This window comes from Aythya ferina (assembly GCF_964211825.1).
Source record: "Aythya ferina genome assembly, chromosome: 3".
Taxonomy (NCBI): Eukaryota; Metazoa; Chordata; class Aves; order Anseriformes; family Anatidae; genus Aythya; species Aythya ferina.
This window is the reverse complement of record NC_140298.1, coordinates 79,150,401-79,177,974: the sequence shown is the minus strand read 5'-3', so window position 1 is coordinate 79,177,974 and position 27,574 is coordinate 79,150,401. Positions and strand designations below refer to the sequence as shown.

The 27,574-nt window shown below is 38.6% G+C and overlaps 1 protein-coding gene across 5 annotated transcripts; it reads right to left on the bottom strand.

The window, feature by feature from the left end:
- Positions 1–803: 803 nt before the first annotated feature.
- Positions 804–27,574, bottom strand: TRMT11 (tRNA methyltransferase 11 homolog). Of its 5 annotated transcripts, none has more exons than XR_014690828.1 (13): positions 27,173–27,571; positions 26,293–26,358; positions 25,491–25,564; positions 23,712–23,793; positions 23,530–23,622; positions 22,728–22,862; positions 20,904–21,060; positions 16,890–16,970; positions 16,090–16,254; positions 14,657–14,729; positions 13,813–13,964; positions 9,803–9,923; positions 804–2,645 (listed from the first exon to the last, which is right to left on the bottom strand). XR_014690828.1 is itself a non-coding variant. In XM_084512817.1 (13 exons), exons 1-13 carry the CDS (start codon positions 27,248–27,250, stop codon positions 2,517–2,519), a joined length of 1,398 nt encoding a protein of 465 aa, XP_084368943.1. In that variant the 5' UTR covers positions 27,251–27,574; the 3' UTR covers positions 804–2,516. The 5 variants fall into 5 exon arrangements, 4 of the variants coding, with proteins under 4 accessions (XP_084368943.1, XP_084368944.1, XP_084368946.1 ...); XM_084512817.1 differs by having other exon boundaries at positions 9,803–9,915; positions 27,173–27,574; XM_084512818.1 differs by having other exon boundaries at positions 13,833–13,964; positions 27,173–27,568.

Below are 27,574 nucleotides of genomic sequence, written 5' to 3'. Positions count from 1 at the left end.
TCCGCTACTTTTCCTGTAGATACATGGAGGCGTTGCAGCCAGAAGCACCACCTCCAAGCAATGGGACTCTGCAACGGGACGGGGACCCCTTCCCTTTGCTGACTCCACATACGCTCCCCCCAGCAGGAGAGGGCCTCTCCCCACATGACCTCTCAGCCGCTTTCAGCTCCTCCCTCCCTCCCTCCATTTGCTGCAGCGCAACAAGGCGCTCCAAAAATAACGTTTATTTTTCAAAACTGGAAAATGGCATCAAACCACCCCAAAGGAGAGAATGACAACGGAATGAGTTCAGCGCGGGCTCCCGAACTGACCCTCCCTGCCAGGGACAGGAAGCTGGAACTTCACGGAAAGAGACTGAATGGAACCGGATCAAGGGCAGGCGCCAGGAACCGCGGCCACCGGTGGCCAAGTCCTGTCGAAAGGATAACTCACCCGCTTGTCAGCCTTCTGCTAGATGCAGTGCGAGGGCTGTGTCACGGCTCTGCAGCTGTAAACGCCTCTGCTCGGCAAGCCTGCACGCACAATTGTCTGGAGCACGCACGCGAAATGAGGAGGAGTTCAGGGATCAGAAATATTTCCCATTGATGGCTTTAATGTTGGGGATCAGCAGAGCTGGAACATCTGATTTCAATTCTAAGCTCTTTTTGATTAGTGGGTGTTTATGGAGTACCCCAAACACAGTCCCAGCTCCTGTTCAAAAGGGTATTCTTCAGTAGTGATAGAGCTGTTATGTATGAACTGCTACACAGAGGCCGCACCACCACTGCTGAATGGACTAAAAATTGGACCAAGAAGAGGAGAAATAGACTAAATCATTCTCTTTTAATAGACAGGGCCAGATTTGCCACTACCTTACATCTTGTATAACCATTCAGATCATGTCTATGTAGAGTAACATTTACAAAAGTGAAGTTATAAATGTATAATAAATCCATCTACAAAAATTCCTTGACTCTGAAGAACAGAAAGTAATTTTAATTTGTAAAGTAATAAAGACTGAATGCCAAATTGTAATGCTAAAATTGAAGTCAGAAGTTATATGAAGACAGGTTTTCAGAAGCAGTTATTTTTTGATGTAATATTTGAAAACGATCAATTCAAATTCTGCTTTTGAAAAATTTTCTGAGCTTTGATCTTGCTCCAAGTTTAGCCCAGAACAACTCGTAGATGGCTGACATTAAGAGTCTCAAAACGAAGTGATTTATAATGGAAACAGAGAAAATAAATCACTGTTTCAGAACTACCTAAGACACCACAGATTAGATCCAGAAGGTCAGACAAAGTTGTCATCGAATATTTGAGCTCTCCCTGTTGCAGCTGAGGACCACAACACAGAGAAGAGCAAATTGAATTAATGAGCTCAACCAGATACACAACGATTCATACTTGCCTAGGTATGACTGTTTTTTTGGAGAAACTCTTAAAGATCATAATCTACAAAGATCGCAATGTGACCACAGTCAGTAGCTTGCAGCAAATTAAGAAGTGAGGCTTTCCCTGGCTGGAGCTAGCAGATACATTCACCAACGCCCTGCTAAAGAGTATCTGGCCATATTTGACCACCAAAAGGAGAAGAACCATTAACATCCTGAATTAATGTGCTTAGTGGTTTTCAAATGAGGTATTTTCATGATGGACATGGTACAGATTCAGCAAAGTTTTCCCTTTAACAAATACATCTTCAATTTCAAAGATTTGATTAGGCTTAATACCATTAGGGAACCATTACTGATTTTATGCTGTTGTTGTTACTGCTTTAACTATCAGTTTCTGAACCAAAAATTGCAGACAGTTGGCTTGACCAAGAGTCAAGGTTTAGGAATGCAAGAGCAAATCCAAGGTACAGATGAGCTTCAGATGTGGACAGGCTTCACAGGGTTTAATAGGCTCTCCAGAGTTTGTCAGGTCACAGAGGCTTGTGTGCCTGTGTGTGCACACGCGCGTGCACATGCACACACATCTGTTTCTTTGTGGATTGTGTTGTTTTTTCTTTTTTTAAACACTGCTGGCCTCAGCCAGAACAAATCAGAGTACATATGAACAGTCACTGCATACAACAATTAAAAATAAAAACTCACTAAAAACTTTTCTGTTTTACTGTTTGTGTATCATTTAGAAAAAAATGATCTTCACAATAAGCAATCCTTGATCACCACCACGTGTTTCTAAAAGAGCCAGATGTTCACAGTTTAAGAAGCCAAATAATACTACTACTTTTTGTAAACGTTAATGGTGAAAGAACAATAATAATGGTTTTAGTCAATCATCATTATAACTTGAAAGTACAAATATAAATTAAATAAGACTCAAAAAAACTTGTACAATAAAATCTGCTATAAACAAAGCTAATTAAAAAGAACTGCTCTCAACCTGTGTTGTGGGCTTCATCTTGCTTTAAAATTAAAAGCAGTATTTATTTTTCTGAAGCATCCAAATGAATGTTCATATCCAGATGTCCTTACAAAGAAACACAATCTTCATTCTTTCCTCATTTTTTAATCTGTTTATATTGTATTTTACTTCTGGTTGTCTTTTTCTTCCTTGGCAATTCTCTTTGTCACTCCGCTGAAATACTTCTCACGAAAAGAATTGTGTCCCCTGTACGGCATGTATTGATCATCCAAGTAAGAATTCTGATCTTGATCCTGCATGGCATCAAAATGCAAGTGTTAGGTTTTATGGCAGTCTGTTCAGTGTGCATTGCCATTGTTTTTCCTTCAGACTTTTTCAGATGATTACAAGCAAGAGTAAAGTATTATTTAAAATGTAATGGCAACCATTTAAATCATAAAACAACGCAAAAAAAATACAACGCTAAAGTTTTCGTTCAGATTAACGAGAACACACACATCCTACATTTAACATTGGCATTGATCAAAAACAAGCTGTAAGCAAACAAGTTTTTGTTTTGTGGTGTGTTTGTTTTTTTTGTTTGTTTGTTTTTAAATGCACTCATTTAAGTTTTCATTATTGTACTCTGTATAGCAAACTGAGGCAAGTTGTCAATACCAGACATTCGAAGCTTGAACTGTGCGGAATCACTGGAAGTATCTCAGCTAACATCACCAGAACTCAACCCTCGCATGAATGAATGAGAGCAGAGTACTATGCCACACACACTTTTTTATAAATGGAAATATAAAGATGAGTTTCCAGAAGAAATACCACCTGGAGAATTCAATCACTCATTTTGCGGAAAGCAGATAGAAACAGAAGGGGAATACGAATGATTAAAGCGAATTCATGCAGAAACTGAAGTGCTATCAAAGGATTTTTTTTCTTGTGCAGAATTCATGTACTTCTGAAAATTAAAATTGACATAGTAAATCCCTACACATGACATTAGCCAAGAAAACAGTTTAGAAAATTGGCCCATTATATGGGTCACTACATATAAATGTTTAGTTCATCACGTACTGTGGCTTTATTCAATTAAGATACTTGTCAACTGATTGTATCAATACTCTAAAATAAACAAGACACCAACTTTTTTTCTGAGCACTAAAAAACGATGGCAACTTGCAAAACAGTTTAACACTTATGGTTGATGGCAGTTTATCACAATGCCAAGATGAAACTGAGCTAAACAGCCTCACACGCACAACTGAAGCGTGCAAAGAGAAAATAAAAACAAGCACACAACAGAACTAAACTTCTCTTCTACTAAATGTTTCTTCTTAATGCATCCTCACAGTTTACTGTAAATTTTTTAAGCAATTCTTCAGCATACAGATTGGTTCATTACTTCAGTATACAGTTCAGGTTATTTGTTCACATTTGAAAATAAAATTACTCTAGAATGCCTTAGTAAGATGACAGTAGATTGAAGTCAGTATTTTCATATGTTACCAAATGCTACCAACACTAAATGAACTAAATTCTAGTAGACATTCCCCTCTTCAGCTATTTTGTGGCCCTTCTGGGCTTTCACCTAGCAGGATCAATGCCACATCTTGCTTTGAATATCCTAATATGCATTCTGAAGCTGCAAGACAAAGGTTTTTCAACACTACAAGACATTTGTGGCATGTACAAGTGCCCTCTTCTGGACACAATGAGCTACTCCTACGAAGCAATTCCCAGCTGCTATCCTAGCAGATACCAGTGGAATGCCACTGGTTTAAATTAACTTCTTAAATGTTCATATGCATATATGTGCATATCTAACACTTAAAGCACATCTACCATCAGCATCCAGTTAGTTCTTTTAAAATATTGCGATGTTGAAAAATAGCAGGAGAAAAATGACCTCAGTAAAGCCACTCCAGACACTGTACTATTGTCTTGTGGTCATCTGTGAGAGACAGGCATTTCTAAGACCGTCCTCAGGGTCATAATCAACGCCTTTTAACATGGCCATGAAAAAAAAAAAAAAAAATTACTACTGGGAGACAGGAAAAAAGGAGGACTTACGACACTTTCATTTTACAGTCAGCCCATAGCCACTTGTCCAGGTCTCCCATACAGTACCATGCTGAGGAAAGGAGCACTTGTTTTTCACCTGAATTTACAGGCCAGTAAACCCTCTTTGACCACAGCATGTAACATATTTTCATGACTCTGGGAAGTGTTTTAATGATGATTTTACTTAATTCACTTATTTTAGGAAATTATTTTAAAAAATGGATGGGATATTCGACCCTGAAAGATAATGATATATGGGTCAACAGTATTTTTGACATAAAAATGAATCCCTATAACCTCTAAGAGGTCACACACCTGTACTCCATTCATCTTGATTTCTTAAGTAACAAATTGCTAATTCAGGCTGAAGGGAAGGAGGAAGAAATGAACTCACTCCCTCTACCCCCAAGCTGGTGAGGACAAAGAGAAGATATATCTCAGAGAAGAAACTTCAAAAGGAGCATCCGCATTCATCAGATGGAAACAGGCTTGGTGCTTCACACCAAAGCACAATCCATTTTGTAAATCCAGGCTTCATCAAAAGCTACGCGAATCTTTGCTTGCTAGATGGGAGGAGACCTGCAGTCAGGCACTGGTTTCTTGGAACAGCTTACTAAGAAAGCTCCTGGCCCACATCACAACTCCAGCTTAAGAGCTTCCACTCCCTATCTCTTCCCTACACAGACACGACTGCCCAGTAAAGATGTTAATGGCTTTAAAGAAAAAGAACGGATTGGGAATGACTTAATAAACGAAAAGAAAATAAGAAACCCTAAATTATCTGCAGATGCCACTCACTGTTGACATTTACTAATCAAAATAGTTTTACAGGGAATATGAGAGCTGAACAAACTAAAAGAATGTCATAGATTTCAGAGATTAAGGATTTCTGAATAAATTCTAAATTAGGGTATTTTCTATCTACACAGGGAGCCAAACAGGTATAGTTTTCCTGAGCACTAGGAAAAGTCTGCATTTAGCTCCACAAAGATAAAAACACATCAAAATCATCTTCAGAAAAGCATTCTGACTATCTGGATTGGAATTCACCTAGGCATCGAGCACCAGTTCATTTCAGTAAGGAAACCAGCCAAACATCCTCAGGTGAGCTCTAGTTTGAGTAGTACAAACCAGTCGAACACGCACCCTGAAGTTCTGGGAGGAATGCTATGCAGTTAGAGAAGATCTTACAGAGGGTGGATGGGACACAGTAATGAAGAAAGCACTGGACCAAATCCTGGGAATTGTTTCAGTCATTGATCTGTCAGCTCTCCCTGGAATGCATTAACAGTCCAGCCCAGTTAGCATACATGTTTCTCCTTTCACTTGCCCCCATCTCCAATCCCCCCTTTTATGTTAAAGTTTAAATTTGGGGAATAGAGTTGAACCATTGTGTTTTAACACACATAGTTCCTCTCCTCCTCTTAACATGACACACTGGAAGAATCAGGAGTACTACTTGTGATACAACGCTGCACCTAGGAATGAATAGCTTTTGCCACATTTGTTTTGGAGAAAAAAAAAAGTATGCATAGTTTTCAAGGCATAGAGTCTGTAATTGGTTATTTGGCACAACCTACTGAGACTTCCTGAGAAAGCATTTCCTTAGGCCACGTGCCAAGATTGATCAGCAATGATCAGCCCACTTGTCAGTAAGCCAGCTCCTTCCCCAGTCTACTGGTCCTACCACCGAGACAAAGCCTTCTTCCTTTATTTGTAGGACTGAAGATGTTGATTAGCCACTGCTCATTCTTTTTAAATCCTCCTTGGTTCTCACTTTGAATTATTCAAGTTCTCAAAACAGCAGACTAATTGCAAACAGCAGTTATCACATAAAACTTCTGCTCTCAAATGTTTTACGATGACTTCTGTGACAACTGAAAACCAACAAAGCTCTTGCAAAGTAGATGCTACCGAACTGCTTTTGCTAATTTGTGTTTTTAACTTAACACTGAATTGTTCTAAAGACAACAACAAAAAATAAAGGTATCATGTCCCTGGTAAATAATGAGAGGTGGAAGAAAGAGGAGGGGGCTTGAAGGTAACAAGAAAGCTGTGTCTTTAAGTTTTTGCAGACACTATGTGCAAGTTTACAGATTTTTATGAATCTGGCACACCTCATTTCAGCCTTAGGGTAATAACCCACATTCACTTTTTGTTTAAAAGATCTTCCTAGCCTTATCACAGCTTCCTACCACTCTACATCTGGTGCTGAACGGTAGCTACAGAAACCACTTACACTAATGTTATACAGCTATAAACAGCACCGAGCAGTTCCCAAATCACAGATGCAGGGTCATATCCAGGGACACAGCTAAATTCAGAAGGAAAAGTTCTATGCTAGTAAAGACTCTGGAGTGACCCCATGACATGGAAATGCTGGACACATTCAGTATTGTGGATTTGCACACCCAATGCTCCAGGGCCTTTTCATGGGCAGTCATACGCTCACAGTTCATTCTTAAGTCAAGTTTTCTGTTTCATCTCTCCCTGTAATTTCTAGGTGTCTCTCTTAACCCTTGACAACTGCAGATCTCTCCTTTTATACATATACACATATATATCTATATATAATATCGATGTATATATTTAAGAAGTACTAATGAGAAACATTAAAACTAAGTAGCGTTTACTAGCCAAATAGATGTGGTCTATTTCTTTAAGACAGCCAGCCAAGGAATGAAACAAACACAAACAATTCTGCAATGGCTGAAACAAACATAGGGAAATCAACAAGCCTCTGAAGACAGAAAGCTAGACACACTGTAACAAAGAAGGGGAACACCAAGCCACCCTACAGTTAAACACCATTCATAAATCCATCCCCTTCTGAGATAGTTGGTTGATCACCAGATACAGACTCCCAAGAACTCGTGATAATAATGCTTGTTCTTAAGTTGTAAGTTGTTGTATTCCAATTTTCCTACTGATTAACTATTTACCAGTTACTTGACTTTTAAATTAAAAAAAAAAAAAAAAAAAAAAAAAGAGTAACAATTCAAATATAGATAGTAGACATGAAGATCTTTCAGTCTTATATGCATATATTTTTAAAGGTTTTTGAAAAATAAACCAGGACAGCAGAAGATATATTTTCACTTGACTCAGCGTGGAAGAATTAGTTCAAACCCCCTCTGACCTAAAGCAGAAGACTGGACTCCTAGAAGATTAGAGTCAACAGACATTACAACACAAATCTACTCAGCCAACACAACAGGTTCTCGTTCTTCCACTACCACTGTATTTCAGTTCTTATATGTGAATGGTTCAGTCTTTGGAGAGTGGAATTTGTGTTTTTACTGCTCCGAAAAACCTCTCTCAATAGTTTGGTAAGGTTTGACTCACAGTCCTGGCCACTGTAGTACCAATTAGGAAGCTTTATTTCAGGTTTAGAAAGATATTTAGGTGATCCATGTCTGTTTAATATGAGCAGAAAGGCCACTTATATTTATAAAAAAAAGTGGCAGATCAGGCTAGTGAGGTCTTATCTCATACCACTTCCATTTTGCTCCTCTCCCATTCCACTCGTTCCTTGTTTCTCTAGCTCTGTAACTGATCAAATTTGTCTTCAGTTAAGAAGTTAGAGTGTTAATAATGGAATTGAATTTGCTGTGAAATTTGCAATTCGCTATTGGTGGCAAATACTGGGAAAACTGATGGACTGCATAGCAGCACTACATAATATGTAGAGTTTCTTAGTCACTTGCGAGTACTCCACTAAGCTGAACTAAAGAAATGTGTAAGTTCCCACTACAAACCAGTTTATTAAAGAAAACGGGAACTGTCTGGAGATGTAAATGCCTGTATATTCAGAATAACTCACTTTTATATGGGGAAAAAGAAAAACTGCCAAAGCTCCAAATACTGATCCTATCTGGTGAGTCATAAGCATCCAACTCAAAAGGATTTTTGAGACATTAGGACAGGAAAAAACATGTCCCAGAGAGCCAAGAGAATATGAAGTGTGTCTGGTAGAACTGGGGTGGGAAGATCTTCAGTAGTTAGATGCCAAACAAGACCCCAAACCAAGGAGGTACTAGTTAAGGTGTCAATCTGTGTACTGTTATTTGTGCAAGTTTTTGCGTCATTACAAACAATACACAGGGCTTAGCATCTTTAAGTTACCTAAGACATCTGGAGTCCACAACAGAAGCACCTGCACAGTTTTACCTAGGCAGTAAGCCTGCCAAGTAGCATCAGGTGCTCAAAGCTAAGTGCTTCCAGACGTGAACCTGTCAAAGCATGTCCTGAAGAATACGTGATGCACAAAACAAGAATAACAAATGATGAAAGTCTATTCGTAGGAGGGTGAACATATTTTCAAAATTAGGACATCTTATCCTACAGCACTGGCAGCCGCATACCAGCTGGCATATAAAAAAAAATTCTGCAGAAAACCTCTGTGGACACCCTGAGACATGCATGCCAAGAAGTGTCAAAATTTACCCTTGTGGTTTGCTACTGACAAAGTTGGCAGCTCTGGCTCTGAACTCCACATACAGTGTTTTACAAAAATTCAGTCATCATTGAAAATTTCAGTCATCATTAGCATTATGAATGCAGCGCTGAAATCCTGCTTTGTTATTTCTGTAAGCACCATGCAGACACAGCAGTCTGACAGCATCTCCTGTCATTTTAAATATCTCTTCCAGCTGAAAAGGAATATACCTAAGACACTTGCTCACCTCTTGCTTGTGTTTTCATTAAGAGTTTGCTTCACACTGGTTTAGCATCTTTTTAAACAGTCTTTGCAGGTAAGAGAAGCAGCAAGAACAGAAAGGAGACCTGAATGTATTATTTGCCAGTCTCAGTGACTCAGGAAAGGAACTTAGTGTGTCCCCCCTCAAGAATAAATTTAAGCAAAAAAATAAATAAATCCTTGCTTCATTGTAATTATGTAACAGACACAATATTATTTCCAAAAGCTATATTGTTTAGTCCCTTGTGGGTTTAAAGATGACTCTAAAAATTGAGTATTGTTTACTAGTACTGACAGATACACAAAGTATCTGGCATTTAGTACGTACTTGGGCACCAAATAACACTTTGGGATCAATGGGAATTTAGGCATCTAAACTTCTATGTGGATCTGATTCACAGAGTTCAGTTTTCTAAGAAAAGAGTATGCAATTTCCACAAGCAAGCACAGTTTCATGCTATTAAGGGGCTTGCTCGGGACAAAAAGTTTATCAGAAGCTGAGGAGAACAAGGAAAACAACAAAACCAGTAGAGTCCCTTAAATCGCTACTCAATTTACTTTGAAGAAATGTGTGACAATTTTACAAAAGCTCTCATAAAAAACTCAAGCATGAGAGAAATGAAGATCAAATGCTGAACAGCACAAACCTGAATGTAACAACTACCACTTTACACAATCTAATCAAGAATTCAAGCTTACCTTGAATTCTTTCACCTTTTCCATGGTTATCAGGCGCCTTGACGTGTGGCTGGAAAGCATCTGCTCGCAGTTGCTAATAAGTTTCAGGCATGGGTGGCGGGGAATGATCTCTTCTGTATATCTGGAAGAAATAAACATTCAGAGTTGTAAGCTCATGAACTGCAACGCTTGCATCTGAAACAAAATTCATACAGATTTTCACAAAATGGCTCACACTAGAAAGTTGCTATGCATTTTAAATTAAGTTACCAGAAGCTCAGGTATTGGTGCTCAGAGTTCTCCCAATGATACATTCCAACCATCTTGTGACATTAAATGTGTAGAAGAAATGGAAATGTTACCGTAAAGAGGTCTCCACCCATATTTTATACACGTATTTGTACTACGTTAATGTACGCATGCCTGTATCATTTCAAATGGAAAACATCTTGCCCAATCAGAAGTAATAACCTATCCAATCAGGAGCTGTGATTAAAAAAAAAAAAAAAAAGTATTCCACAATCAACATAAATGAAGATACAGCAACAACAGACTTAACTCTAGCTCCCTAAAAGGAGACCATTACACTTGAATTCCGACTGATACTAAACTAGCTCCTATAGCAATGACATTCCTGGAATTCAGAAGAAGGTGCTGCAGATGTATCACATTGTAGTTGTCTTGTCAAATGATGGAAGATTTTTCTAAATGGAGAAAAATCAACTAGCTTTTAACATTAGATGGTAGCAACACGGCTTACAATAAAACCTCGTCCATAGAGCCAAGTAGGTGTTTTACATGCCTTCCATCTCATAAACATACTATTTCCCCGTGGAAAAAGGGAATTTCCCTCCTCCTATTTCTCCAAATGCTGAAAAGAGGAATTTAAAATTTAAGAGCTTTGCATGAGACTGGAGCATTAACCTAGCTTAATAATATAAAATGAGATGTGACATGATTCCGATATACTGGAGTATAAATCAGCCATGTAGTCCTCATTTTTGTAATCAGCTCTCCTATAACAGTTACTGTAACATAATACAGAAAATGGTATATGGGGTATTGTCAGTGACTAGGATTTTATATAAAATGCTTGCTCTCATGATTCCCCTGTGGTTGGGGGTCAACAGAAGTAAGACATTAAAAATCAGAACTGAACAATTTTGGAACCAGTCCCTGGAACTTAAAAGATACAATAGAGGAGCTTAGTATTTTTCTTGTAAAGAAGTGGATTTTCTGCACTTTACCAAGTAGATGTATTGTTATAGGTGAAAGAGAAGTCAAATCCAACACAACTAAAAATGGGTTGTCCTGTATGTATGGCATAGGCTTGTGCATGACAGCAGGCAAGTCCCAAACTGACAGACCTGAAAGCCTATTAAGACACACAAACCAGAGATGCATTGAAAAGACCATGCCAAAGAACAACAAAAAAAAGCAGTATAAAAATCAAATTCCATTTATCTAGCCCTACTGACAAGACAGGATGGTGATAGGAACTTCTCTGGACCATAGTTTTGTGTTCACTAACAGTAGCTGGTGGAAAAAGAAGAACTCATTGGACAACCATGCTAACCCAGCATTTGGTAGAATAAGTTTCATGCAAGCTCTAGTATTACAATTACTTAACACTAATTTCAGATGCTCAGTTGTTGACAAAGTATTTGTAGAAAAGAAGAAAAAAAAAAGTCATTCTTCACAAAATCCTGCCACAAACTTTTCACTTAAGAGAATAAAAACATTAGTTCTGAAGCTTGAGCAGCCTTGCAAATTCACAAAGCACAAGCTGATAAAAGCATCCCTCGAAGAGCTGAGGGAAATCTTGACATTTCTTAATTTAAAGACAATAGCGAGCTGTTAAATTAGTAAGACAATACCAAATGCAGACTTGTACATACATAAAAAAAAAAAAACAACTAACAGTACCGCATCTCTGCATCATTCCAAAATTTCCAGATAGCCAAACAAGCTTTCAGTCCCTTCTTGTGTCCAAAATCAAGGCATAACCTGCTAGGTGAAGTCAGAACATGCTTTTGACAAGGGAGAATCAAATGAATTCTCAGTTGTTTTTTCTACTACACAAGACTTTTGATGCATCCACTACCACCAACCTGCCTGTCACTCTTACAAAGGTAGGCACTCCGCCACAGTATCCTAAAAGTTTCTCTTCATATCCATAATAAAGCCTGGCTGCAGAGGAATTAAAAGAATTCAGACTAAATAATGATTTCAATGTCAGATTGAAAGAGTACACTTTGGAGTGAGATGCTATCTTGCAGAGTAAGAGATCATTATCGGCTTGTTAAAAAACCTTGTCTGTTAGCATTAATGCATATGTATCTTTCTGTACTCAGGTAAAACTCAGAACATTATCAAAAGAGTAATACAGTAGCAGTGCTTTTAACAGAAACCCATTTTAATTTAGTTCTGCTTTTAATTTAAGGTAATACACAAGGATCTCAAATACCACATGAACCTGATGGCAGGTGTTGCCTAAGCATAGTTGATAGCACAATAAATTAGTAGCCAGCAGCTTATCTTTCCTCTACACTCCTGTTTTTTTTAACAAAAAAAACTTCTCGTGTTCATCTTTACAACTGAAATTACAACAAAGAGATGATACTGTGCTGATACACTAACTTGCATATTTCAAACTTCATTGCATGAAGTCAACTCATACTCATCTGTACAAATGTACTGTTTAAGAGGCAATACAACTAGAGTTTGAGAGCCAACGTCCCAAAACAGGAGCTGAAGTAGAACGAGAATGTGTAGCTCATAGTTATCTAAACACTGCATTCTGCTGTACAGAGGATGCATGCTTTTACCAATGTTCAAAGACTAGACAAAAAGCTCTGTTAAAACAGAAAAAACACAGTAATTCCAAAAAGAGTTCATTGACATGGAAATATAAGACCCTGTGTACTTGTGAATTCTATCAGGGTTAAAAGTGTGTATAGAAAGACATTTTGAGCAAGGAGTATAATACTGTTAATGGCATTCTTTGCTTTGCCTGTGAACAGTAGTATAAAAAAGGGCCTAAAATATCAATCATAGCATTAAAAAACAAACAAAAACCCCACAAGCTATTAAGCACACTCTTCTGTTACTAAAGAGCACACAGAAATCTGATGTAATAGAATTGGCTTTTTTCATTTTCCAAATTTTCAAAACAGCATGTGATAATTACACAGCGGACTGTTACATGGCTTTTTTGCACGGTGAAGTTAGGGACAACACCCACTTCGTTTATCGGTATAGCTTGGCCATACATAGGAACATATGACAGTGTAGAAGCTGCATTCAGTACACACCTACATCTGAGAGATGCTCAGAAACAGTTACTGTACATCATCTCCCTACTTTACTATAAAACAGTTTTCAGGAAAAACAACAACAGCAAAAAAAGCCCAAAACCTTATCTAAGAGATGCTTAACTCAGGTATACAAGCAGATGTCTTTTCTTTTAAACTCAATCCAAAGCTGCACTCCTGAGCAGACAGCATCCTGCAGTCTCTGCTGGCCTCTCTCGTCCTTAACAGGGCTGCTTCTCTGTACTGCAAGAAGCGTACTTCTTGCCTCTCACTGCCATCTCTCGGCCACTTGACTTTCCATTTCCCAGAAGAAAGCTAAATTAGTGGTGCCAAACCCCAAACATCCAAGAACGTTCACTTACCGGACCCTGTCATACACATCTACCAACTACTCTAATACAAACACGTATTAGTGTTTTGCCTTTCTACTACTACCTTAGGAATCTATCTGCACCTTAAAAGCCTAATTTTCTAAGCTTAAATCTCAAGCCATTAGACATGCATTTACAAGGAGGCGTTACAGCTTTTTTCTTTTTGGTAAGTTGGAATCATCTCCATTCAAAAACCTTATTTTGAAATCCACTTGCCCTCATACAAAGTTCTAACAATACGATGCCTGAGCATTACTTTTCAGTGCTAGCGCTATGGAAGTTCCAGCTGTATTATGCCCAAATAATCACAGTTAGAATTTTGCGTTCATTCTGACATGCTACATACCAGAAATCAAGGATACATACTCAGGCCTGTATATCGGCAGCCAGTAAACTAATCTTCCTCCCATCACCAGATATTCTGCCGCAAACTTCAAAAGGTCAAAAAAGATGTCGCTCAGATGGTAGCTGGATGAAATGAAGACGGGATTTTCTGTGCTAAACAAAAAAATAACAAGTGTAAACATAAAAGCACAAGTAAACCTTGCATTTTTTCACTGTAAGAGTAGCACTACTTGATATTTGCAAAACTGCCTAGGTAAATTCAGACGTGCAACTTCTACTTTGAGGAATAAGACTTCCCAAATTCCCTTACTGGCTATTTACATTCATCTTTAGTACTTCTGAAAGTCACCGAAACACAAGCATGTTGGATATAATTGTTTTGCATAGCATCTTCCCTAAGGGCAATTTATAGTAAAAGACAGAAGACAAGGAAGGCCATGCAAGTGCAAAAGCCATGTGTTATCTGTGAAGAGAAAGGAGCAGTGGAAAACCAAGAGGGAAGGTTAAGCTGAAACAGAGGTACTCCATTTTAAACTTATTCCGCAACTTGCAGGGCTTGAATAGAACATTGAGAATAGGAAACAAGGTACTGCTGGTTCACAGAGGTGAGATGAAGGATTTGAAATCCAGACACATGCAAGTTATAAGCAGATAAAGAAAAACCAAAAAGATTTCAGGAAGTGACACATTGGTTTTGCAAACAGAACAAAAGGGTCTTTTCTTCTTTAATTATTAACTTTTTTAAAGAGCTGACAGTCAACCAAGAAAAAATAAAGATTCTAAAACTGTAACTGGCTTCCCATTAAAACATTTATATTCTACGGCAGACAAAACAGCTTGCTTACCTTCCTTCAGCTGACTTAACTGATTCCTTCGGTGAACCTGTTCTGCGAGTAGCTTCTCTGATACCGTATGGTGCTATACAAAGCAAAAGCATAGTGCAGAGGTGAGAAGTTCACTCTTTGAGCACATAACATTATACAATTATGTTATACATATAAAACAGTGCATAATTTACGGCTTATACAAAGTTTTGAGAAAAAAATTACAAAGAAAGTTGGTAAGAATAAGATCCAAATAATTGCTAACTGTTTCAAAGAAAGCCTTTCAGCTGTAAGAGGCTTCTAGCATACCAGATGTTTGCTACACTACAGAAAATGCTTTTCTGTTTTGTTAACAGATTTGTTCATAAAAAAATAAGCCTTACATTTTCAACACGTGACAAATAATCCCATCCTCTTGTTTGATAGAAACAAACACCTCTGCTATTGCACTTAGCTGATCTTTTCCAAAATGGCATTGTATAATTGGAATTTCTTGCCAGCACATTCTGCAAATGGTAATTCTTATACAGATAGAGCAGTCAGAGTTCGCTTTTCTTAGAAATTTGCAGAAACTTATAATAGCATAACATGCTTATTTCACGTTCAACACATTTGTTTTTGTAAGACTCATGTCAGTATTTCAGCATGGAAGCACTAACGTCACCACGTTGTAAATACAGAAGTTTCAACACAACTTATAAACTCAGTTCTAAGTAATGTACTGCATTGTCTTATTTTCAAACAGGCCAAATACAAATCAAGGAGCACCTCACAGAGAAAAGGCACCCTCCCTGTTCTTAACTAATATGAATGTATCATAGTATGAGCCAGTACTAGACATCAGGAATTACTGTATCAAAGTCTTCTGTTTATTTCTTTAGCCTCTACTCCTCTCAGGCAAGACAAATGGTGTTAAGCACACAGGTTTCTAGAAGAGCAGAGGATCCTTTCAAACTCTTGGTGCTTCCAGCAGTTAAGTGTATCATAAATGCATTAAACTCTCTCTTTGGAAGCACTCCAATAAGTACTTAACATAAGTCTTCAGAGTCCATCAGACTCCAGTGTGCTGCAGATCAAGTCCTAAAAGCAACACAGACCATTCTGGTAAGAAGGCTCCACGCATCAGTAACGTTATACCTTTACTGAATGAGACACCTTCAAAGGATAATTTTCAGCCATATTGATTTTCACTGTCAGTCATAATGTTGTCTCCATGGAAGGCAGCATTATCTCCAGCTTTGTTACACATTTATAACTATCCTTAAAATAAACGCAGAGATGTCATAATGCAGATCCAGTTTCCACAGTGTTGAACTCAAAGGTCATTTTTTGTAATATGGAAACTGCAGATCTGAGCACTCATTGAGACATTAAATCAATATACATATGCATATACCTAGGCAATAATATTTTAGTCATTGTAATTGGGCAACAGAAAGCATTAACAAACTTACGATCTGTGATGATTGCATCAAACAGCATCCCTTTTCGCCATACTGGTCGTGAAGAATCAGAAACTAGGGCATCAAGGTAATACTTCTCTAAACCGTACTGTCGGAGATTAGCTCTGATATTTTCATCTGGCCCTCTCCACTTCTGGTTCTTTCTGCTTGCCTTGCCTGAGAAAGAAAGGAAAAAAATGCATCCTCAACAGCAAAACCTTTCATATAAATGTCACACAAAACAATAGTTTATCTCCTGCCTTATTCTACTCACCAACAGAAGTATTTGCGATAAAATAAGCTTTGTAACTAACAATACATAATGAAAACAGATGAAAAATAGTCCCACTGTACCATCTGTATAGGGAACATATATATATACAGAACACATTTTTTTAAAACGTTAGTTTATTAAATGTTAACTTTGGAGAAGCACTATCCATCAGTCATAATCCTATGCAGAAAATCTGTTCTAATTTGCACAGCAGTTTTTCAGAGAAGAAAGGGACTAGGCTTGCTGGGTTTGGTTTTGTAAAAATGTTCCTACAGCACAGAATCAGAAAGCACATAGCTATTGACATTACTATTTTGAATTATGTTTTGGTTTTCATTGTTCCTTTTCTTAAATATTTAATGCTTAAAAATTAAAAGAATAACTCAGCTAAGACACGCGTAAATCAATCAATAAAATTACACATGAACTAATTAATTCTGTGAAAATTAACATTGCTTTAAAATGCACTACCTTCTATCAACAGAATTTGTAAATTCGAAAGAGTAAGATTTCAATGGCTTAGAAACATGTAACATACCTAATCCATGGATTGTGTTGTAGTCTATATCAGTACCACATACATATGCTCCAAAGTGTGCCGAGGAGATAAGGAGGCCACCTACAAAGGGCAAAAAAGGGGAAAGGTGTAAATTGTTGTTATGAATGTTATCCGTGTTAGGATTTTTTTTCTTAGGAGTGTCAGGAGTTTACAGAAGCAGAACACTAGACTCAAAGCTCAGCCCAATAAAAAAAAATAAATAAAATACAACTATAAAACAGTTATAATCTCTACACAATTATAATCAGAGATGTTAATACTAAATCCCTTCTCTCTTATACGTGAACTTCCTATGCCACTCATCTCTGGAGACTTTCTGAGGAGTTTGTTTGTAGTTTTCTGTATTTAAAGCAATTAGACCCTCTGAGAATTACAAGAATCAAAACTGTTAATTCTTTAATAAGCACTTCTGGCAAACAATCTAAGAAATTACTGAAAAAAAAAAAAAAGGCAATTTTACAGTGCCTATTCTCAAAGTTAGTCTCCTTAACTATGTCAAAAATTAAACTTGTTGTGTACGTGGGCATTCAGTCCCTGATTAGGAAGCAATGGTCAAGAACCTCACAAATATAAATATCCCCATTATAAATGTCAGTATCAAAAAAGTTTCCTTAATTGTTTTGCTAGTTGAGAGCTATATACAGATGTCTTCTTTTGTGTATGGTGCTATTTTGTCAACACGTTTGCTAGTTTACTAATCCAGCAATAAAACTAAATTTATTTACTATTTTTTGTTATTTACTACTGTGATCTGCATTTCTAATTAAAAAAATGCTAAAAAAAAAAAAAAAAAACAAAAAACGTGTGATTTCTCCTTGAAACTGGGCAACAGCAGAATAGCCCACAAAAAAAGAGCACCTCCACTAAGTCTTTAACAACTTCCAAATGATGGATGGCAGAAGATTATCAAAGAATTGTGCTGTTAATCAGAGAGTATACAGCTAACAGAACAGTTTAAAACTGTACCGTAACCAAGAACTTGGCTGTGAACACCACATTACTGATGCCAACTGCTTATAGGTAGAAGCAATCCCACTAAAATGAGGGGGACAACTGCTGCAAGACAAGAGCTCACCAGCACCAGGAGCACACAAGCTGCCTGCGTGGATGACGCCAATTCTTGCATTCACTGGCAGCCTGAAAAGGAGCATCTCAGGCAGCTGCATTGCCCCACACCAACCACTCAGCACCAGCAAATCTGCAACACATTCTGCATGTACAGGCTAAAGGTCCTACATGGGGCACTAGAAAATTCCTGCACTGTATGCTAATAAACTACCAAAATTGAAGGTGAGGGAGAAAAAAATATATATATCTTTTTTTTTTTTTTCCTTGTGAAATGGATCAGGGAAAAGCAAGGTTACTCACCCCATAGGAGTCACCCATTTCCCTTCTCGGCTGTAATCCCTCAGAACAGATGGGCAGTACCTCCAGAGGGTCAAGACAAACTTAGCTATCCCTGACCCCAAGTATGGCATACCACCCAGTCCTATAAAAAAAGTAAGAAGAAAGTACTTTGCCCATCTAAGAGTATTTTTAATCACATAAAAAAAATAAGATAGGAAAGCATGAACTTAGAGCTTTTAAATCTCAGCTGATACTAGTTCAATTTTGTTCACAGAAACCTACATAGATACTTAAATATCCTAACTGGGCCAGCCCTTTGACCTACCCTAAATTAAACAGATGTATGTTAAGGGTTAATCAGATAATCATTGGGTCCACTGACAGCTATTAACCAAATGACAATGGCACAGCACTTCATGCCTTTCTATTGGATAGTGTCTGTTTTTCCTATCTCTTGAGCACAGATGAGGGTCTGGTCGTATCACTGTCCTCCACGATGTCAAGGAACAAGATTGTGTTACTTGCAATTATACAGCATCATGAATTGCCAAAGGGAAAGTAGGGACAAACATCTTCCTGAAGTACAAGCAATAGGCTTACTGGAGTATCAAGAACAAATTGTCAAACAGGACAATACAAAATATTCAGATAAAAGACTTGATTTCTTCCTCCAGAAACCTCCGGTGGGTCTTAAATCAGCCTAGTCAAAAGCACTTTTCATTCCAAGGACAAATTCCCCTTGTCCACTACTACACTGATCTGGAAGGCTTGTTTGGCTCACGTAGCAAAAACAGATTGCTTCCAGAAAGCAAGCACCATTTTGCAAGGCTGTTCTAGCCTAGTAAATAGAGCATTAAATTAAAAAAAAAAAAAAAAAAAAATCAATCCAGGTATTCAAGCTGCATCAGTGAAGAAATCTGAACTACGTTTTCCTCAAAGTACTCCTCAAGTACCAAAGGTACATTCTTTCCAAATTCATAAGCTCAAATTTACTGCTTTACTCTCAACTCTAAACTACCTTCCAAAAGTACGTGATAGCTCACTACTGCACCTGACAACGTTGAAAATCCTATAAAGGACCTCATTAAACTATTAAAAATTCCTGGGTGCTATTCACCAAGAGTAGGTGCAAAAGAAAAGACACTGTTCGGTTATAAATGCAGTTTTCTGACTGCCTTACCCAGCATCTCTCATGCCCCTGTGTACCGTTAATCTCAAGCCTGCACATTACAGATGTTTAGTGCAATAAAGCCATAAAATTTTTAATTCAAATCACTGGGCAGTTTGGGGAGAATTTTGTGTACGTTATACTTTTGAACTGATTCACTTAAGTCTTAACATTCATCATTAATTTCCACAGCTTCACCATCTCTATGCAATTTTTCCTCATTCTGTCTTTACCCCTTCATTTTTTTCTTCATTTTCACTCCCAAGAAAATAATTGCTTTCAGAGAACTTTTTGTGCTGTAGGTTTAGCAGATAAAGAAACAAAACTACTAACACCAAAGCATAACTGCTTACAGATGAACTAGAGGAATTTTATCACCCTTTCAAAGGTTACTCCCCAAACATAAGGAGGATGAGTAAATGTCGTTAAGGGATTATTATGCACGCAAAAAATCAGGTTGTATATGAATACAAATATTGAAAACAGAAACATAGTTTACTGAAGTCCTGTGTTTCTGAAAATACGATATTCCTGATGTATTTTCTGTGTTACAGAGAATCCACATGCTAATAAAAATTCATCCTGCTACTGATTGCTGTAGTGTTGCCTTCACTCTCCCTAGCATCTTTGTAATAATTTCTGTAGTGAATTCTCTTCACCCTCCTAATAAGGATTTTTAATTTCATGTGGCTCACGTGCTCTTAACACATGGTCAAACTTCAGTGAAATCCAGGTCAGCAATAAAGCCTTTGCTTTTCTTTTCAATAAACTAATAAAGGCTAAAGGTGGCTTAATGCAATATACTCTTGTATGATTGAATGCTACAACCTGACACCATGGATCTTCTTTTTCAACTACAAAAAAGTTGAGTTTCCCTCAGGTACAAGGTACTTCTATGGCATGCAGATTAATATGTGGAATAAAAGCTCCCCCTCCTGGTTTAACTAAGACAAATCGTAACTGGAGTGAATACATGCTGTGAACTGCGCTGTCCTAAGGATGCAACAGCACAAGGAGCCCATCACCGTTGAATGCTATAACCTAATAATTGCTACAGTGTGTTACAGGCTCAAAAGTGCCCTCAACACTTCTCAAAAGAGCCACCTCCAGAGATGCTACTCCATACAACATTCTGAAAGTTGCTGCAGGGAATGTTGCAACCAAATTTCAGTTCTTAGTGACTTTGGATCCTAAGTGGTCCGCAATACACGTGAACTGGTGTTTAAACCATGCTACATATAAATAAATAAAACTATATAAGATTATTTTACAGTTCTGAGAAGTCTGTTTGCATCTTCTGAAATTGGTCTCCTTCCCCTAAAATCCCTTTCAAGAATCATTTTATGATCCCCATTTTGCTTTTGGTACAATCTCAAATGTCAGTTCAGCACCTGAAGCCACTGTATCAGGCAGAAGGGTGGCGTAACACCACAGTAACACAATCCCCCAGTTTTTCCCTCCAGTAGAAAGGAATATACCTGTTCCAACAAAGGGGTCATATACAATATCGTTGGGTTTCACTCTTCCATGATTTGCCATAATGAAAGACAGGCAGGCATCCATGCTGGTATTTCCAATAAAGTGTCTCTTTTTTACACTGTAGGACTCAATGAGTTCTCTTTGGCCATCTGCAATCTGTTGAAAGATTTGAAATCACTGTCAGGTCTTAGATACAAGAGATAAGCAGAGTGACAGACTTGTTTAAGTGACACTATCCAACAAACAGCAAACTCATCATTCCATAATGCATCATTTTGCCTTCTGCAGGTATGAAAGACTTCTTTCCAAGCAACAGGTGCAATATCTATGCAATACATAGATAAATACTTCAAGATAGAGATCAAAAATATACGAACAATTTGTAGTGAAAATTGTTCTAAATAAATAAATAAATATTAGAGCAACTTTGCTATTATTCTATGTGTCAGAAAAACAATTCCTGGCAATTTAGAGTCAAAAGAACTTCAAAACATTAATAAATAAAGTACATGTAAACAAGTGCGTGTGCACAGGTTAAGGTCACACAGAAGTTTGATCTTCACCAGCTTTTCTGTCATGCTCAAAATCTAAATTTAGGATAGCACTGACAAATTAAAATTTACTGGTAAAGCAGACAAGGCCCAAATGCTTTTTTTTCCATCAGACTTCCAAAATATACTGAAGATGACCAGAAAAGTCCAGAATTAAGCATGTCCAAAATCTCTTCCAACACAATTCTCTGACTCTAACCACCACCAGTTTTACTGGGTAAATAAAACACATTTGTCTATGCTTTCCAGGTTGTTTTCCCTGTCTTTGAACACTTCAGGAATCCAGCAGAGGTGGGACAACAGCTGCACCATTTTGCAGTATTGCCACAACACAGGCTGTTATCAAGTTAATCACAGGCATGGAGAGTATTCAGAGGCACTAACAGGTAATGCAGGCCTCTAACTTCCCAGGTAGTTATCGTTATAAAACCCCTGACCACAGCTGTGCATTCTCAACAGGGATTCTTCTCCCTTCTAAACTGCTCTTGACCCAGGGCATTCCAGAACACAGTTTTCAATCAGTCACTGGTGTCATTCTGTAAGATGTCCTCTGGGGACCCACTTTTCCCTCACAAGATATAAAAGACCAGATCCAATTTCCTCAAAATATCCCAATCATGCAGCAGGTTTGGAGTGCGTACACCCAACAAACGAGAACATTTGCAATAAGTACCTCAGATGACAAGCTCTGGACAGTTTTTGAAAATGACCCTTACTGTGTGTGAGCAGCACAGCACTGTCAGTGTCCTCTCACTCACACATCCACTTGTGGGCTGGACCCACTGTGGTCCAAAGTCTCAGTCCATGATAACTCACAGCTACAGGATAACTACTGAGTCAAAGGCTCAGTCCATACCTTTCTACTGAGGTGCTCATCAGGACGCCTGAAGCACGTGCAGAATGCTCCAGCAGGGCTGATGCAAGTCACCATGGTAGCAAACCATCTATTGTTCCTGTAAATGTTTCTTCATGTTTGAAACAAGCTGCTGGTGCTTTTAGCTTCACCTGGATTTATAATACCACAGCTGTGCAGACATTGGTGCTGTTTAACACCAGTTTTTTTCCACCTGTTTTTAAATTGCTAAAGTAAACTGCCTTTTCTTAGTCACAGTACAGATTTTCAAGACTTGTATCACTGTTTTATGCAGTGATATATTCAGTCATAGTTATACTGTATGCTTCCATTAAAGCTCAAGACAACTTTTACATTTTAAATTGAAGAACAGTTCTGAATATACAAGCTCAAAAACTGAAGCAACTGTACTTACGCACCCATCTACCAAAATACAGATCAAAGGGCTCTTCTGGAACATTATTAGGGTCCATTCCATAATCTTCCAAAATCCAGAATACATGTTCTGGATTCTTTAAATTTACTTTTCCATTGAATGGCAGAAATTCAAGAGCCTACACAAAAAAGAAAAACAGTCTACACATTCTAGGTCAAGTTTTTAAAATACGTGTACCCCCCCCAGAAAAGAAAACCTACCCCCCCTAAAAATCTACAGAATCAACAGCGACTAAAAATAGAGCATAATTAAATAAGCAAAAGCAGTAACTTAGAAAAAAATCTTAATTAAAATAGTGATATAATTAGCAGGAGAACACAAGCACAGACAGAAACATAAGGACAGAACAGAAAATTGGCAAACAATCCACAGCTTGCAACTAAAGTCAGTGGACTGGCTGTTCCACATACTCCAACAATTGATGTCTAATATGGAGATAAGACATTTTCTTAAAATGACATCTACTCTATATGAAACTTATAGTTCTAGGCCATAAGCCTAAAGTTCTGCATCTAGGAAATCAGCACTGTGATCATTGTTTATCTTTGTACATGCCTTACGCGATCTGCTTAGGAAAAGAAAACCACAAAGGCAGGAATTCACGGGGAACATTAAGTCAGACAGAAAGATCTCATTTACAGTTGACAAGACATAAGCTGTAAACTGTTTTAAGATATTCAGGAAACCCCAAATTCAATATATCTTAGAAAACACTGATAGCATTGAATAAGAACAACATAAATAGATAAAAATAAATGTTGATGGTATCTTAAACATCTACTTACATCTATCTTTTTTATTTTCTGTGCTTGGGTCAGTGTTTTATTAAAAGTATGAATACGTATTTTGTACGTAGAGTCAGGCTGTAGATACGGAAGCTGAAAAAATGGCAAAGATTCTCATTAGTACAGCTGCAGTGTTAACTACTGTGATGAAGAAAACAGTTTTAAATTCTTCACATGCATACCATCCTGTCCACTGGGTAGTTCTTCAAAGATGCGTAGAGCTCCTCTGCAGATCTGCCATGACCCCACAGTTCAAATATAGACCTGAAAATACCAATATTTTTAGAGTGCAGTAAGATAGAAGTGGCGAAGGTGAAGGGAAGAGGGAAATGCCTTACAGACACTCCTTCTCACCAATCCTTCTTGGCCAACATGCTTAGGCTTCATAGGGTATAGGAGGATGTTGTTTATGTCTTAGCACACATTTAAGTTTTGTTCTGAACAGGGAAATACTTTTTCTTTTATCTTAAACTGATGTATCAAAGACGCTTTTTTGTTTTTTCTGTCTTACGTAGCCAGAGATATAATCAGTGGTTCTATCCCATTTGAAGATTTGGCTAAGATGTTTGACATTTTAAGATTTTTAAGCACTTCACTGTTTGTTTCCCACACTTTTGTTGTTGTTTCCATATTGCTGGCTTCAATGAGAGCATTGCCTTGGAAGATGACAGAACTGATGCTCCTGCAGTGAAGGCACACCACCACACACCACATCACAGACCTTCCCTCCAGCATTTAGATATCCCAAAAGTGCCCTAGCCATATCAAAGAAAAAAATCCTACAACAGGAACCCTTGTGGTACTGCACATTGTTAGACATTCCTATGCATATTTGTAACACACCATACACAAAGACAACCTTTAAAGATCAACAGTGGCATGCAGTACTTTTACAAGGATAACTCCCTAAGGAAAAACTTGCCAGAGTTCAAAGGTTTAGCTCACTCACACAAATGTAAGAGAACTACACTTTACTAAGTGACAAAGGTCAGTGGTAGGCCATTTAGTTGCAGTATTCCTTTCCTGAAAAATATTTAGGGCTACACGTCTAACCTGCATTTACCCTGAAAAAAGAGTAAATTTTAACGGTGTGTCATTTCTTCTTAAAGCATCTGTTTCTATTTACTTTAAGGATTTAATCTGTATTTATAGATGGACCTATGGAAAAGCTAATAACATAGGCTGTACTAGGGACAACCAAATACTCATCTTTGAGTTTTATTTTGCTGTTGGAGAAGCAATTCAGACTCACTTCTTACCTTTACACTTAATTATCTAACAAAAAAAAAAAAAAAAAAAAAAAAAAAGCCCACAACATTCTGCTGAGAGTTTATTTAGGTAAGTATATGCTTCAGAGCTTTTAATTTTCATCAGCAGTGCAATTGAGATGCTCCAGCAATCTTATGCTAACGTAACTCCCCATAGGAGATAAAAGGGCAGGAAAAAACAGTGGGCAAGTCATGCTTTCTGTATGAGAGTTGTATGTATTCTTTGAAAGAGCATGCCATATAGAACACCTGTAGGCTGTTCTGTTGTGCTTTAATTCACGTCACATATGACAAGGAATACGTATCTTCTCGTATCATTCCCTTCTAAACTTGATTTTCAGTTTTTACCTTTCATTGTTCTTATATTTTAATTCTATGTGTGTTTTAAAATGAGCCACTACCTAAACAGTACTCAAGTCAACTGGGAAGTCACTGACACTACAAGATGAGCACTGGCTCTACAGTGAAAAACAGTGCTTCAAGACCTGGTGCTGACTGTAAATTAAGTAAGAAGGACAGGCATGATATGTAATCAGTCCTATAGGGTCCAACAATACTTCCTCATTTCTAGGGGTAAGCAGTGACTTAGGACTCCATAAATCTTAAGACTCTATTCAAAATTAATATTTTCCTTCTTATAGTGAAAGCTTTTTACAGCCTACTTTATCATTTTGAAGATTTTTCACCTCTTACTTTGCACATACTGTCCGTTTCATTATTCCCCTTGCCATCTCTTCTGAAGGAATATTGAGAATCCAAAACGGAGACTGAAATAGAAAGAAGATGAGTGATGCGAATGTCTACCTGGAGGATGTTACACGTATTACACAATTACACAATTCTGTTGTATCAAAACAGAACATGCATGCTGAAGAAAAAAACATGTTAACAGTACAGAAAACGTGAGGATAAAACATTTAATTTAAGGTAAAATTAATTCTTGGTTGAACAGCCAAGAACCTTTACTACAAATTCCATTTTCCTGCCATATCTTTGATTTGATAAAATATTATTTGTTTGTTTATAATTCTCTAGATTATTCATCCGCTAAGGAATCATAACACCTACTTATACAAAACTAGTAACAAAAGGCTAGTGATGTTTTCTGACTAAGCATTGAGACCAGAATTATACAGCTTGCCAGCTTCACTTTTTTGGATATAGTGTCTCATCAAATTAGAGGTAAACACTAAATTCACACAGCCTACTAAAATGTTTTCATGGTTCAGCTGTTCTGAAAGGAAACAAGCCTCCCAGTAGATGGCACAATTTCTTTCTATATAGCTAAATGAAGACATCCTGATGTGCTTTTTGTGCATCTTTTCCTAAACCCAAAATCTGAGCTGAAATTGAGAATTGCTCATTTTGGGAAGACAACTTATTTTCCTAAGAAACTTCAGAATGTATTCAGTTACACACTTTAAATAAAAATATCGTAAAGGACATATTTGTATATCATACATGCACTCAAGGAAAATATTTGGTCCTCACTTACATTTACACAAATTTCCTGTTGATTGCTAAATTGTCCACCATAGAGCGAGAGCAACGATGTTATTTCCTAAAGGGAAAATAAAAAGGTCAGGCTTTGTGAGCATTCACCAATGTGTTAAACTTATATATATATATATATATATGTATGTATCAGAGACAGAACAGCGTATTATAAGTTTTAATGCAGACTGTGACCTCCACAGGGATTACAAACAAAAACTTACAATAGAGGAAAGAATGGCATTTACTAAGGATTTATTGTTAGAAGCAACAATGAAAAACTCTTAACGCAACTGCGTGGCTAGGGCAGAGGTTTAGAGTTAAATTCAGCTTGTATGTAGTAATTATGAGGTGAAAACATAGACCCTTCTGCTGTAAAAGTAGTTGATCGTCACAACTCGAGTTACTGACAGGTTATGAAAAGCTGTACATCGTAGGGTACAGTAGGATCAAAGGCAAGACTTCAGTACGGAAATCCCAGCGTTTTCCATTCTTGCACTCATTTTTCAGTGCCTAAAGGCAAGCTGCAAGGCGCAGAAAGCACGGCCTGCGAGGGCAGACTCTGCATGTGCCGGGGCTGCCGCGCTGCAGGCAGGCGGTGCCGGGGCTCGATGCAGAGGCGCTGGGCAGCGCGCCGGGCACAGCCGTCCCAGAGGCAGGGCAGCGAGGCGCCTGCAGCGCTCCCTCTCCCCCCAGCGTCCCAGCCTCCCCCTCCAGGCCCTGGAGGAAGAGGAAGGGGCCGGGGCTGGGGCTGGGGCCGGGACACGCCGCCTGCCCCCAGGCCGCCCCCGGCTGCCCCCGGGGGGAGCCCCCGAGGGCAGCACCCCCCTCCCGTCCCGTCCCGTCCCGTCCCGTCCCGTCCCCGGCCGCGGGGCGCTCACCGGCAGGCGGAACTCCAGGTGCTCCTGCGCCAGCAGCAGCAGGAACCGCCCCGCCGGCACCCGCCGCGCCGCCGCCATCTCGGGACGGCGCCCGCCTCCCCGCCCCGCATGCGCCGCCGGGCGGGCATGGCCGGCACGGCTCGGCACGGCCCGGGAAGGGAAGGGAAGGGAAAGGAAAGGAAGGAAGGGAAGGGAAGGGCTGGGAGCTGCCCCTCGGTCCCCCGCCAGGGCCCTGAGGTGGTGGTGGTGGTGTTTGTGGTGGCTTGTGGCTGTGCCCGGTCCCTGCCTGCCGGAGCTGCCCCGCTAGGTAAGGGGTGAGCGGCGTTTGTCCCGGCTTCGCCTCAGCCTTCTGCGGTTTCCGTGTGTAATTGGTGACTAATTAAACGTGCGCCTAATTGCCTG

Coding starts and splice junctions, on each gene's coding strand:
- TRMT11 (XM_084512817.1), bottom strand. CDS start 27,250: ATGGCGGCGGCGCGGCGGGTGCCGGCGGGGCGGTTCCTGCTGCTGCTG. Junction 25,565..26,292: donor AACAGGAAATTTGTGTAAAT/GTAAGTGAGGAC, acceptor TTTCTATTTCAG/TCTCCGTTTTGGATTCTCAA. Junction 16,255..16,889: donor CAACACAATCCATGGATTAG/GTATGTTACATG, acceptor TTTCTTTCTCAG/GCAAGGCAAGCAGAAAGAAC.